Source organism: Ylistrum balloti, unplaced genomic scaffold, assembly GCF_031769215.1.
Source record: "Ylistrum balloti isolate Yb309-2 unplaced genomic scaffold, AGI_CSIRO_Ybal_v1 Utg370946, whole genome shotgun sequence".
In the NCBI taxonomy this organism is placed as follows: domain Eukaryota; kingdom Metazoa; phylum Mollusca; class Bivalvia; order Pectinida; family Pectinidae; genus Ylistrum; species Ylistrum balloti.
Window position 1 is genome coordinate 335,059 of NW_026782533.1, and position 15,312 is coordinate 350,370.

The following is a 15,312-nucleotide window of genomic DNA, read 5'->3' on the forward strand; positions in this document are numbered from 1 at the left end:
AATAGTATTTATCAAACAATTATAATATAAATCTGTAATGTAAAAATGATACGTATTCCTATCATTATGTAATATTAATTACTTGTACCTCCGCACTTTGACGTTCGTGTCGCGACAGACTGAAAAACTTACATACAATTCATAAATATTGGTATTAAAGGTAAAAAAAGAACTTACCCTGTAATGGAGACAATCTACAACATTGTCAAGCTTGACACTTTTCCTTCGTTTTGGAATTTTGATATTAGATAACGGCGTTCCTGAAGGAGTTTCCCTTTGCTTTACATCCTTTGTTGCTTTGTCCGGCGCACTCTCCGCCCGTCCCTCGTCTTGTTGTGTAGTAGCCTCCTCATTATCCTTACTTAATGGTCCTTTTATATCTGTTGTCACAAACACTTCCACATTCATTTTACTATCGGCAGATGCCGGTTTGTCCTGAGATTCCTTAGCGTTTGTTTCTTTTACAGGATGTGAGCCATTTCTAGGACTTAAACCCGTGGCCTCAGAGCGAGGCCTTGACTTCACTTCCTCTTTGAGTTTCTGATGTCTCATGGGTAAATCTCGTGCTGTGAGCGACTTTGGTCGACCCGTATCTATACCGACCCTTTTTAGAAATCTGTGCGTAAAAATGGCTCCAATGCCCTCCTTGTCATACCTAATAACAAAGATGATTTAAATGTATTGCCTCTAACAAATTCATACGAATTTGTTTGATTTATCTTTCTTACATTTTAAAGAATTATGTTGAAGAAAAAATGTGTGGTATCATTTTCAGGAAAACATACACTAACGAAGGTACGAAAGATAATGAAAGTATCTAGTTCATATATTGTTAAATATGAATACCTCTTCCACAGGGTATCGAAATCTCGGTCGATCATATAAATACCAAGCTGCGCATAGGCTTCGCGGAGTTGTGGCGGTACAATCATTCCATTAGGCTCAAAACAAGCGGCAGGAAAAACCAACCTGGCGTCATCGCTGTAAACAAAGATTAAAATAGAATCAATTCAGAGTTTGGTATTTAAATTAAACAACTTAAGTCAAACAACTAAATTCAGACAATTAAATAAATAATTGCTGTAGACCAAACATTACAATGTATTAACAATGTATGTAATTACAATACATGATAAAAAGTTAGCGGGAAAAACTTTGATTGTATAACTCTCTAGGCGGTGTATTTGCCATTTAGCATCATTTATTTGTTTACATTTGATTTATTGTGTCATTGTTCCTCTGTTTGACGCATCTTTAGGTAAACAGGATTAAAAATAAAAGAAAACCCAAACAAACAAATAAATCTGGATATCTTCGTGGAATATATATATATATATTTCGAATAACGTTTGATCTATATTGGTGTGAGGAGATCAGAACTAGTACTACAGCATATTGATTTCTGACGGAAGATGAATCTGACACAGGTTGAACATCTTGTCTCAATTACATAACCTTGAACGCAGACTAGATAAAATACAAGCCTGATGAGATCTGAGGAAAAGCTTACACTGTTTTGATTTTCTGTTTGAACATGTCGTCTGAAAAGGGAGCTGAGAAGTAAGGATCCTCAACAAGCATGTCTGTATTTTTTAAATTCTCCTCAGGATGTTTCTTTCTGTTTCCTCTGTCTGCCAGAGCTCGTTGTACCGGGCTTACCCACTCTTTCTTCACGGCCTGATAATTCATTAACAGATTATCATACATCTCATAACTTATAATCTTTTCAAAACATTTTTAATTTTCATTTATATAATATTGCAATCAACATTTACGAGCTGTAGTCATCCTTCAGACTACGCCAAGGAACAAATACATGCATATTTAACTGCACACTTATCCATCTAAATGAACTGATAATAGAATATGATATAGACACTGTTATATGAATAACTCTTAACTGATCTTTTAAGTTCAGGTAAAATAGGGATGATATTATATGAGGTCATCCCTGGCAGCTTATATATAAAGGAATACCCAAAATCGATTACAATAACATGCAAAAAAGTGGGTTAACCTTAAATCATCCAGCACCGACGTCCAAAACACTAAGAGGTAAAAGTCCTAAATATTTATGCCCATAACATAGGGACAACTTGTGTTAAACACGTGACTCATATTGTCAGTTGTCATGCTGACAAATGAGCAACACACTTGACAATATTAGAATAACAGTATATTTTATTTTGCTTCATATCAAATAATGAACCAATTTCCCAAAAATTAAACGTGTTACATACATCAAATAATACTGGTTAATGAACTAACCCAATACCAGTTTAAACAACAAACCGTTGAATTATTTGTAGATGGTTAAATGTATTTAATCATTTACCGGTAGGATTTGAAAGTTATCAAATATCTTATCCCTAGGTTTGACCTTGAGATCTTCAAGGTCAAGTTTTCTATAGTCCTTGACTTTTTCCTTCCTCTTTAATACCTTAGTATTAGAATCAGACTGTAATGAAATTCAGTTATAACAAGATGTTATTTAAACAGACGTTTTTTATTTAAATGTATTATAGATAAGCTTAAATGGCATATGTTTGAAAAAGATATCGCTTAATGACGTGCAAATACAATAACAATAAAAGGTATGACGATGCAAAGTCTGTGTACAATATCACTAATGCAATCAGATGTTTATTTTTTAAATAAAAAATAAATGAAATATGTAGAGATTGTTGTCTTCAGGGCAATTAAAGTGAACACTTATAAATTATATAGGCATTGATTAATTAACTATTTCTTCGAACTGTCAGGTCGATATATATATGAAATTATACTTACATCAGTTTCTTTAAAACAGCTTACAAACAAATCAAACGATATAGGTTCTCGTCCTTCAAGACCAATTCTATAAATGGAAAAAAAAACAAATACAAAATGATTAGTATTTTGAAATCAATCATAGAACGGCAAGCTTGCTCTTATCAGGCAAATAAGAGACAATTATACGTAACAAATCGAATAAACTTTTATGCAAGGAAATAAATTATGATTTCAAATTGTATTTTGATAGCATACGTTTTTCTAATGATGTACCAAGCAGTTTAATAGATTTAAGAAATGCTGTGAAACGCATTTGAATTCAGTAATGAAATAAAATCTCATTACGTAGGCCGAATATATTATCGACACCTAGGCGATTTCGTTAATTAAATTCCTATACAGATCAAAGGGGTCGGACGGAATTCAAAACAAACACATCACTATACTTGATAAGGCTGTTTGTACTATACATACAGTCACTTGAGTAATTGGACAGGCGGTTACCAGTAGTAAAACTCTGTTTTATAACATGGAGTTACTTAATGTGACAGGGTCAAACGATTATTTATCAAAATGATAAAATAGGGAAGGAATGAAAACATTCAAAGATGAACAAGTCAGTTTCTTAAAACATCCATGGTAATGGCAATGACCTACTTTATAAGAATGCATAACAAAACATACTTAGGACGTACTGTATTACACTGCACTGCATTAGATTAAACAGCATTGAAAATACTATCCTTGATTTGGTTGAGATATTTTTACAGAATGATTTTTTATCAATTATTTTGTTTAGCAGATACTTGACAAACTATTTAGGTATACATGTAAATGAACTGTAAAACTTAAAAAGCAGAGATAAGGCCGTCTCAAACATTAATTTGAAAAAGGACATACTTCCAATGTATATGCAATAATACAAATTGTAACTTGGCCTTCTTCAAATTATTTTCAAGTTCGTTTGTAACTTACTGCAATGGAATTGTCAATACAGAGAGGTATATATAGCGCATACATGTAGCTGATCGATTCCTATATTTCTTAAGGAATAATATATTTTGGACTGGAAATATTTTAATCGTAACCAGATTAGGTCTTAAATCGTATTAAGTCATGAAATCGAATCGAGAAATTCGACAGTGTTGAGTAAGACAGGGCATTAAATCCGCTATTATAGGGATTAAGTTTGAAATCCCAAGACTAATGACACCCCATTACGTTATGCAGTTATTTTTACCTACGGTGTAGGTTTTATAAGAAAACATGTCCGAATTTTGATTTTGGTTTACTAACATTAGTAGTACTGATTAATTGTTTATTCTGACGTAAAGCCAATTCATCATGATTTTCTATCTTTCTTTATTTTTTAAAATTCCGATAAAGACGTTGTTTATCGTTTCCTATCCAAAGGGTGCATCAGGCTTACTTTTTTAGAAATTTGTTGAACTGATCAGTGGAAATATAGCCGCACATGGTATAGATGATCCGAAGCAACGCCTCTCTGAAACAAAACCAAATATTTCCATGAGTACATACGATCATTTTTGACTGATTCGCGAAGCAGTTTTATCATTCCGAAGTAAATAGAAACAGCAATAAAAATACTGATGTGTTTACAGAATCTTCATTCAAACTTAAATCCGATGCAATTATGGCAAAATAAAGATAATGAAAGATGTACATAGTCTCCTAAAAAGCACAAGGTGAACAAGACCAGATGTTCAGGAAAAGCATACGTCTTCAGCTTTATTGACGACACCCCGACACTCGCCATGTAATTCTTGATCTCTCTAAGTAAGTAAAGTCCCGTTATCAATGAGAACAAGGTATACAACAATGGAACCAACGAGTGTCAAACAAATAAAAAAGTTTTTTGAAAATGTGCTTACTTCGTAACGTTTCCTTGACCAGTGGGGTCGTTTGACCGGAATAAATGTCTGAGACTATTAGGTCCGGTGTTCAGCTTTTCTTTCACCATGGTTGCCACCTAAAATATTTAGTTGTAATATCAAAATAATTCTCTTTCACACGCAAGTTACAAAAATAATCCAATATTTATTAAGCAGGAAGTATTCCACGTTTTTGGGAAACATATACGAAACGCACACACGTCTTTAACTCAAAATCCGAAACAGAAACAGATATTTCGCTTTAGTAAACTTATTGTACAGGAAATATCCAAATATCCAAAAGAATTCAACACCTCCCAAAACAAAACAAATATTCCACTCCTTCTACGAAAAATCCACAAGAATAGCATTTGCTTTCACAATATTTCCACGCATCTATTTCATATCTATATGAAATATACACTATTGTATTGTACTAATTCATGTTAGTTTTCCACTCTAACGGAAATAAAGGAAACATACTGCAATAGATATCCCACTTCTATTCAAAAGTTAAACAAATGTTTCACTTTATCGATATCAGAAGCGATTATTTTAGTTCTCCTCCCTATGACACAAGTTATTCACTTTTTAATGAAATATTCCCAAAACAGTTATTCACCTCTTTCTGAAACAAATTAATGTTCCGATTTTACGTACATACATACACAACTATTTAACATCTTTGAAAACAGCGTAAACAAAAGTAAGTTAGTCAGTACAATCTTCTAGTGTTGATATAACTTCCGACTCGGTCTGAATCAACATATTGACAGCTAGCCTCTCTTCCAAACACCAACGTACTCCACAAAGAAACAGAAGAATATGGTCTAGTTATTAAATTAATTGATTAAAATTGATTCCAAACAAAAACCTAACAGATGACGGTAACGCTCTCACTGAATAGTTGGATTTCATCAAGAAATATGTGTATCGCTTCAGGACATCAACTTTGATTCCATTAGCTTAATGACTCACCTCAAACTGGCTCCTAGAATTTGGATTGGAATGATCTGTCTTCTTTGTCCGTGCTGTGGCAGCCTTTGGACCCATAACATGATCTACACACAAACATTAATATGTTTAATACAAATTACAAATGAAAATATTTCCTAATGGAGTATGAAACTTGTATAACAATAACATTTATGTAAATAGTTTCGTCAAAAGTGTAAAACAGAATCAAAGCATTGCTTTTATTGAACTAGTGCCTTTTATAGCTGTTTCTTATACAAACAGTTATTTGAAATAATTTTTTAAACGAAATGTCAATATTTTTATTTGACATGTGATAATGTGATATGATAATAAACCATTTCAACACCCTTTTGAATATATAGGCTATATATTGTAACATAATTAATCTAGGGAAGTTATAAATAATGAAGATGTACTCATTTTAAATAAGTAGATCACTATATGTTTTTGTAATAATAACGTTAGAATACATAATGAGCTATTCAGGTGACAGTTCAACAATAGAACAGTTTGATTTGTGATACTGACGTGCGACATAGTTCAATTAAACACAATAGAAATAACAAAAGTTTTATATACTAAGTTATCTTTACATCTGTATATCCTAAAACTGCTAAAATGGAACACGATCAAGAATGAATTGATAATTAAAAATTGCCATAAGTGCGACATTTATCAGACTTACACAATGCATTTAGTCAATGCAATTCTGGTCTGAACATTGTGATTATTGAATAGGAGTTGACAAAAGAGCCTTGTGGTTGAATAACAAGCGGTCAATATACGGTATCTTAGCGCCCACTATCGTGGAGTAATCTACAAGACCTTAACGCTTACACACCAGAAAAGAAACGATCATTTGTATAAGAGATTTTTAAAATCCTATCAAAAGAAACCAAGTGATGATAACACTTGTTTTAAGAATGTTTGGAAGTTTCGATATTTGTGAAGATGAAATACACGTCAATCTATTTAGAATTAATGATACATATGATTCAATCGTAGAAAGAGTATACATGAAATAAATAGACATAATAATGGTACATGTATAGGTATTTGATTACATAAATCAACAACAATATTTTCAAATACGTAAAAAGAATTAACATTGAGTAAACAGAATATGGTATAGATAAGCAATACAATGTTCATTAATATTCACAGGTACAAATGGGTATATGTATATGCATATATAATTGATGAATTACGAAGGTATAATATGCCAACCCAAATTATGTATAACATAAGTCATTATTGTTTTCCAAGAGAAACTAATGGTAGTGTTGATTGAAAGAATCACCATCAACCCATCAGCAAAGAGATCATAGATCGGAATCTGTTTTTAAACTTCATTAATCCACGCACCTGATAGAAACCTAGACAACAAGAATAGTTGTCCAATAGACGCCACATTTTCACTGTAGTGTTTGGATTTTGATACAATTGCATTAAGTGAGCTTTAATTCGATTTCGTACAAAAATAACATTTTCTTGGAAAAGTCAGTAACAAAGAGAAAATCAATTAATATGTTGCATGATATGTTGAGGACATGCAAATGAAAAAAAAAAAACATGCATGCATAAAAATGCCTGAAGTTTGTTATTTCACACAGAAAACACAATAACACGTAACTCAAAGACACAACCAATGCAAATTAACATATTAGTCTATATTTACTCTTTCGTTTGACATAGTATTGTAATGACTAACGGGAAATTAAACAGCAATAGATTGCCTTTATCAAATCATATAGACCTTTCCGAACTTTTTCAGCAGCGTTTAATTATGTTGACATTATATAAAACATCATGACATTTAAGAATATTTATAGATAACACTGTTCTTTGTAGAAAAATATGAATCCGACATTCGTTCGTCTTTCTACAAAACAAGTTATATTTCATTGGTCTACCATTGGTACCGACATGGGTATCAATGATGGTGATTTGTGTATCCAGTAGATATAGTCCCACTTCAGGAAATGCAGGAGGGTTTCGTTTTTGTGTCATTGGAAGACGGTTAATTGTGACAAAGGGAAATAAATATATGTGCCTTAGAGAAACACAGGAAGTCAATGGTATGCTGGGAACAGAACGCCAAGATTTTTTTACCAGTATGAATTGATCCGACGCCGTGAGGACGATGTGTCCATCGCTTTCCTTCAAAGTTTCCACGACCGTCTGTGGTGGGTTAGAAAGTATATATTGCAGGTTTGAAGAAGGGTGTTTGACAAAACTATTAGGATTATTTGCTGAACATTTAAATGGTTAATGCAAAATATCATTCAACGAACATCACATGCAACAAGCAATATATTAGCAACACTGCATCGCCACACGCTTCAACCAAACTGTTAACCTTTTGATCTATCATCCACCAAGTCCATAATTTGGTCGAGAGATGGGAGTTTAAACGAAGGTTTGCTCTTGCCAAATTCGTCCTCCCCAAGATTCTCAATGGGAGGAAGAATGACGTCTGTCATCCGTTTACTTATTTCTTCTGGGTGACTCTGGGGAATCAGGCCCACCCTTTCGGCGGCCGACCGACGATATGTAAAGGGCGCCGTGTAGTCACATACTAAAGAGAAAGGCACCAAGAAAGACGTATGTTACAGACTGGGGAAGGCTGTAGTTTATCTCTGTATGACGTATAGAGCGAAGACATGTGACCTTAAACGATGAGTGACTATGAAAAGGATGGACATTTCACTGAATATGAACGCAATGTGCTGGATAGTAATGGCAAACTAAACGGTTAAGAAATAAAATCTACTAAAATTCCGTTTATATTTTTATGTCTTCCTATTCTCTAATATGATGGCTACGATAATTGACTACTACCTTGGTTGTTGTTACACAAATATCAGCTAAAGATTTTAATTATTGTACTAACATAATATATGTCAAATATTCCGATATGGTTGTCTTTTGTTGTCTACGTCCCTCACAATAAGTTATAAAAACGACGTTAGACTATGCGTTTGTTCCTATCTGATCTAGAGGTGTTGCAGTTTATTCTCTAAAAGGGTCTGACAAGACAGAACAAAGAACAATAGGGATATATCACATTATTGTAATACTTTGATTCATCCATTGACGAACAGATGTTCAGAGATGTAAAGAAATGTTCTTGGCACGTAACAAATCGACTTCTTTGTTGAAGAAATACAAATGACATATTAAAAACACTTCAAACATACTAGAACTACAGTAATTGTCTAGACGATAAACAAATTCAGCACTGGTCTTATGAATTTGTTCATTTAAACATGGTAAACACTCATTCTCAAAAAATTGCTGAGTTTACATTAAAAACAATTCTACGTTGCCTCGAAACGAATATGTTACACAGAGAAAATATATAGCATTTGATGTTAAATGTACCATGATAATGATTGAATGATAATATTATGTTGATCATTGCAGAGGCAATTGAACGAGAATGAGTGTGACAATACATTTCACCATTTTTCTTCATACAAGTCTTACCAGAATCTGTAGAGTTTGTATTCGATAAATCTGCAACTACAGTGAAACAGGACAATATCATCAATGAAATGGGGACAAGCACATTTACACAGGTGTGTTTGTGTTGAAATATCCGTGGCATATTCTCATGTTTTAGTATTAAGATATATGAGTGCGTAGACAAGATATGTTTGTGTTATAGTTGGAGTGTTAAGAAAAGTACATTTGACTTGTGCTGGAATTGATGTCGTACCTGATGTTGGTGTGGTTTATTTTTAACTTACAGAATTCTTTGGAAGTTTGTTTCCACAAAATTATACGTTTAAACTGTTTATTATATCAGATTAAACTATCTGTTACGGATAGTCATCTATGTGTAAATACAGTATCCATTTTTTTAGCAATTTGTGGCTAGAATAATTTGACCTATATTTCGTAATGTACACGTGGTAAATATCTGTGTGTTGAAACGACAGGCCAATCACGTTAATATTCAGGTTATGTTGAATTTTGGATGTAAATGTGGAGAGGTTTTTCCAATATCCACTACAAGACCAGTAATGAACAGATAATGAACATTACGTTCATTGGGAACATTAATCGATCAGTGCATAGGCCATTTAACAATCAAGTATCACAATCGTGTTAACAGGATCAATTCTGTACCAGGATGTACTGTGACAAATACCTTTACATCCGATCAATTCAGATACTGATACAAACATTCATAACACACATTTCCCCACACTAATAAAAGTCAACATTACCACAAAGGTCGATAATTAAGGAAATGTTATTAAATATAAAGTATTCGTTCGATATATTTTATGTCGAATATTCGAAGGTATTAGCGAACGAACAAGATATCTTTTATTGACTGTAAATTGGTTTATTGACGATTGACTACAGACAATGTGTAAGCTATTGTCCATAGATACTGATAACAAATGGTGTGAAATAGATATGGACATCCAGGGGGTTCATTATGCCTAAGGCGATTTCTAAGTTACAGAGTACATACAATGCATTGAGGTTTGCACTTGGTAGCCTTTATTATATGTAACCTTTGCTATCAATGTTGTAGACTTTGGTCCTGCGTTCAGATATTTTGTCAGTTTTGTAAATGGTAACCTATATTATATGTAACATTTCGAACAACGTTGTAAACTTGGGTCCCAATTTATTATATCAATATGTAAATTGTTGAATCGCCATTCTATAGGTCTAACGCATTGAACAAAATTGTTTAATTTCCATCCTGATAAGTAAGATCTAGAGTTATAATGCCATTACATATTCTTATAAATCTATAAATCACTCTGAAATATATAAATATATGTTAAACTCAGGCCTTTTTCATAATTATCACATTGACAACATTAAGGTTGTTTTGGAAGATTTGAAAAAAAAAATCTCCATGTACAAAAACACAAAAATAGGCAATGATATAAAACACAGTTTAAGGATTCACCAAGTGTCTTTTTTCCATTCATTTGTCTGCATTAGCTATATACATACAGTATGTATTAAGTATATATTAAATATGGATATGTATTCAAGGTCTGTGTTCGAACATTCAGTCTGTAAAAGCTAGAATGGAATTGTAAAGAGTATAATACTCACAAAGAAGTCCTCTTATGCTAATGTGTTGATATCATTTTAATGAAATGCAATAAAAGCAATGCACACTAACGCCTATTTTTCTAAAGCACAGATGGTCAGCTGGAGCTATCAGGAAGATAATAGATGACTACAATAAGAAAGAGAACTTTGATAAAAAAATGAAGTCATCAAACTCGACAGCCGGTCTTTATGAGCTTAGCTGGTTTTAATTACATACATATAACTCCTAAATGGTACCCTGTGTTTCTTGTCACCTCTCGTTCTTCACATCAGAATGAAATTTACGAACGATTTTTACAAACAGACATGTTTGTTTGTGTAAATAGCATATACTCTATATACGACATTCCTGTTGTTGAGGTGATTTGATAAAAGATTAATTAGTATTGACATTAATTATTATTTATTTCATATATTATTATGTCGTTTGTATATATACCTGATGTTTGAATGACTGACAAATTTGTTTACAAACACATTAGCGGTTTATCTACCATAGGTAAACATAAGCCATAGAAACAGACTCAAAACGAGGTGTTCGTCTGAAAGGTATATAACACCCACCCAAACCTTGAACACAGATCTACCATTTACAGTGTTCCATTAAGTACTTGTTGGCTGCTAAGAAATGTCATTTTAAAGTAAATAGTGACCTCGTAAAAGCCATGTTGCTATGTAATTCAGAAGTATATGTGTATTCATGTCTAGATATAGATTAATGTTTGCCTTATATTAAGATGGGGCTAGTGAGTAGTAGGATCCAAAGATGAAGAATTTGGAATTTTATATCAAGTATTGATAGTACACGAAAACTTCTTCAATGCAGAATTATAATTGGTATTTCATAGAAACATATTTCTATATAGTCATATTAATGGAAACTTACTAGTCCGGCAACATGTTTGATCTTCTAATAGAAAATTAATTATTAAATTACATTAAGAGGTTACGGCAAAAGTAAGCAAAAGTTTTTTCTATACATGATATCTATTAGTGTATTGACGTATCAAATAGAAATTACTCTTTAAACAACTGCTTTCTCTACAGCTCAATATTTACGGTAATGATATCAGGACGTATTCATCAATGTGCTTATACACTTTATAACGACATAATTTACCTATAATTACACTAAGAACTAACATTTTTGTTAACCACGGCTTTTTTCATTTTCAGTCAATTATCTTTTATGTTTTACAATCATCGCGAAAAAAGTGTTTCCACTTTATTTTAATAACTCTTGTTTGCCCGAATGGAAGAGTGGTAGGAAAACCGAGTGCCCAGTGGTTGGGAAGGTGACCCTATACCTTATCACGTCGTTCAAGGAATCGAACCCTGGACGTCAAGATGAAAGGCGAGTGTGTTACCACTATGCCACTCGACCATCAATAATGAAGAAGCACGGTTCTTGATTTTCACAACATGTCAATGGCGTTGTAAAGGTTTATCTAGGTAAAACATTCGCTACGTCCTTGTGATAAGTGGTTTTCTCTCACGAAGTGTTATGGCCGCTCTGTTATCACAAGAGTAGTGTACATACATAGGTGTCTGATATTTCATACACATATACCCTATATACATGTCAAAGTCGAGATTAAAGAACATTTGGGGATTACTTGAAATCCGGAACTGATCCCCTCCTCCTATGCCATCCTAGTAACGTCTAACATTTCTAATATTACACATTCCAAAATCTGGTTACGTCACGTACAACTGACACTCGGGCCCACAGTGAGTCGTGTATTTGTGTGGTAAACAGACATACATGAACATTTAAACCTGTTTCACGATAGAGCATGTCGCCTGTAGATTTCAGAATAGTTGATCACACTGAAATTTATTCATCTATAGTATCATTTCAATATGAAAAGTCTAAACATGAAACAAGGCCTTTCCCGTAATCGTATGTCTTTTTAAGTTATTATTATCAGAAAATGATTTTAAACTATTTATGCATTTTTAATAATAGTTGATTATTTGTATAAAAGATTTGCACACAAAGAATCGACAATCAGTAGGCCAGATTTTGATAAACAAACACGACATTACCTTTTAAGTAAACACTTTCTGTGTGTAACAGGTAGCAGACAATTACACTAGACCGAAAAATCCGCCTCAATATTTACTTCTAATTATCATTAATTGTCCTCTCAAATCTCAGTGGTAAACACGGTAGTGAAATCACTCCACAGAGATAGTCATCTATGGCTTTACTGTGAAACGATTTTGTGATATTCAATACGATTTATCCGTACATAGAAACGGTAGGAAGCTCGCGTGCCAGTTACTGCTAACTTCTCCTGCTGAGCAGGAGAGGTATATTAAAATGTTTTTACTAAAAAAAAACGCAACAATAGACAATTTGAGAGCATGCTTCACATTTACACCTTGTTAAATCAATTTCCGCGTTGAATTCGGAGCACTTAACCATAGGATATTAAATCTATTGATGTATTTTGATGTATTGGTATAACTACCCAAAACATTGATTTGTTAAAGACCAGGTAACACTTCCACTTTAAAATTATGTAAGTTTTATAAAAAAAAATGAAGATGTAAAAACACAATATATTGAGTGAATAAGAGAAAATTATAAAAGTACCTATTTGTTAACAGTTTGATGATTTGAACGTCAACAATTTTATGGGAAAATTATTTAAAAAATTCTTTTAAAAATCTACTTACTATATAATTGTCTTAATTGTATACACTAAGGTACCTCGCTCAACAGCTGTACTCACTAATCGAGTGTTATAAATACATTAGGAGTGAGTATTTTACGTTTTCTTTACTCGTTGATAACCACCTATACAAATTGAGTAGGTAGTAATGCGTTAAGTTCATACTTTTTGTAGACTGTGTTTCTATTAAGATTGGGGTCGAGTTTCAGAAAACAATACATAGTGTGGTTTATATCTTTGTGTGTGTGTATTAGTGGGTCAAGAATCACAGAATGACGATCTAACACGGCGATTTAGAATGGTCTAGCTCACTATGTTTCTGTCATAATGTTAACATGCGTGTATCAATACATAATTTATTTTTTAAGGGTTGTTAAAAAGGAAATATATTGTGCACTATGATGTTTGTGTGTTAACAAATAATAGATACAGTTACAGGATTCTGTAAGTGTTTGTATATAATTTTTTTGAATTGTGAATGATTTTTTTTTGTGACATAAAAGAGAAATAATGACAAAATGGCCTTTGTAACTGCTACAGGTTTGCAACCTTAACATTAAGATAACATCGCAATAGGAATTTGTCATTGAATTCAGACGACGAAACACAATTGGGACATGATATATGAGAGATGCGCAGTGTGATTGAGTGTGTTGATAATCTTAACTTGTAAAGAAATGGCGATGGAAATAAACGTGATGATGTGGAGATGATGCTAATGTATGCTGGATTTTCATTATCTACATGTTAAACTTAAAATGTTTTATATTCCAGCGTTAAGAACTCAAAGAATCTGAAACACCATGCATTGTCAATTTCAACCAATAACAACGACATGCATTTTAATAACATCAAAGAATTTTCCAATATTAATTAATCATTATTATTAAGTCTAACCAATTCACTGGGGCATGCAATTAATTCTAAAATGTCAATGCATTATATAAGAACTTTAATGAATTAAACAAGACTTACCTGGGGGCCACTGTATGATTCGTTCTGGTGCGCTCTTGAAGAGGGATGGGTTTCCGTTGTCCCTGCCCCTACTGCCCGGGGCGACAGGGCCGTTAGTACTCATTTTGGGACCAAAATCCAAATTAAGGCCATGTCCGGTGTCCTTCCTTGGTCCCATGCTGGAGGATCCACGAATATTGAGATCACCCTTATTTCCTAATTTGGCCATAGGGTGCTCAATGACAGGTAGATTAGGGGTCTTCATACCCTTGTGAGGAGATCCCGATACCCGCGGGACCGCGGCCACTCCACTAGCCATGTTAAGATCCTTTAAACTGGAGGTTTAAATGTCAAGTTAAACGAATGTAAAAAATAGACACACTGTTTAAAGCACTTAGATTTTAAAATCCGTCTGCAATGTCAAATTGGAGATGTACCACCTGACTATATCCACAGATATCCCAACCTGTGGACCATTTCACGGTGTACAACCTCCGGGTGAGGTCAACATTTCTCCCCCTCCCAATCCCAACTATGTACACATTAAGTAGTGCTCATTGACGGTGCCGAGACGCCGTAGGTTCCACCGCCATTAGTGTACATAATCTCTAAGGGTAACCGCGCGAGACGACAGGTTCGGATCGACCACTGTATGGGGATATCACATGATCACAACCATTCAGTTAAGTTGTTCGGAAGGTTGGTAGAAGTCTATGTGTATATATGTATATATATAATCACACACGACGGTAAATGATTTAAATCGCTCGAGATAAAATATATACTCGCTGAAAGAAATTGTATGAGACCTAATCACAACAAATGTATTGAAAATTGCGGTTGTTGTATAGTATATAGTTTACTGTAGGAGATAAAAGCTTTAGTCTGTTATGTGACGATAACAAGCGTTTCTCTTGTCCTAGTATTCAATACTCAAAATCCCT

General features: G+C 33.4%; 1 protein-coding gene across 1 annotated transcript in view; it reads right to left on the bottom strand.

The window, feature by feature from the left end:
* Positions 1-14,687, bottom strand: part of LOC132559610 (uncharacterized) — a 34,469-nt gene extending 19,782 nt beyond the window's left edge. Inside the window, exons 1-10 of the mRNA XM_060224244.1 lie at positions 14,390-14,687; positions 8,002-8,220; positions 7,755-7,823; positions 5,643-5,725; positions 4,665-4,762; positions 4,202-4,276; positions 2,791-2,857; positions 1,511-1,677; positions 847-981; positions 178-655 (exon numbers count right to left, since the gene is read on the bottom strand). Of these exons, the coding sequence (XP_060080227.1) occupies positions 178-655; positions 847-981; positions 1,511-1,677; positions 2,791-2,857; positions 4,202-4,276; positions 4,665-4,762; positions 5,643-5,725; positions 7,755-7,823; positions 8,002-8,220; positions 14,390-14,687 (1,689 nt within the window). The remainder of the gene's footprint in view (positions 1-177; positions 656-846; positions 982-1,510; positions 1,678-2,790; positions 2,858-4,201; positions 4,277-4,664; positions 4,763-5,642; positions 5,726-7,754; positions 7,824-8,001; positions 8,221-14,389) is intronic.
* Between the last annotated feature and the right edge of the window lie 625 nt (positions 14,688-15,312).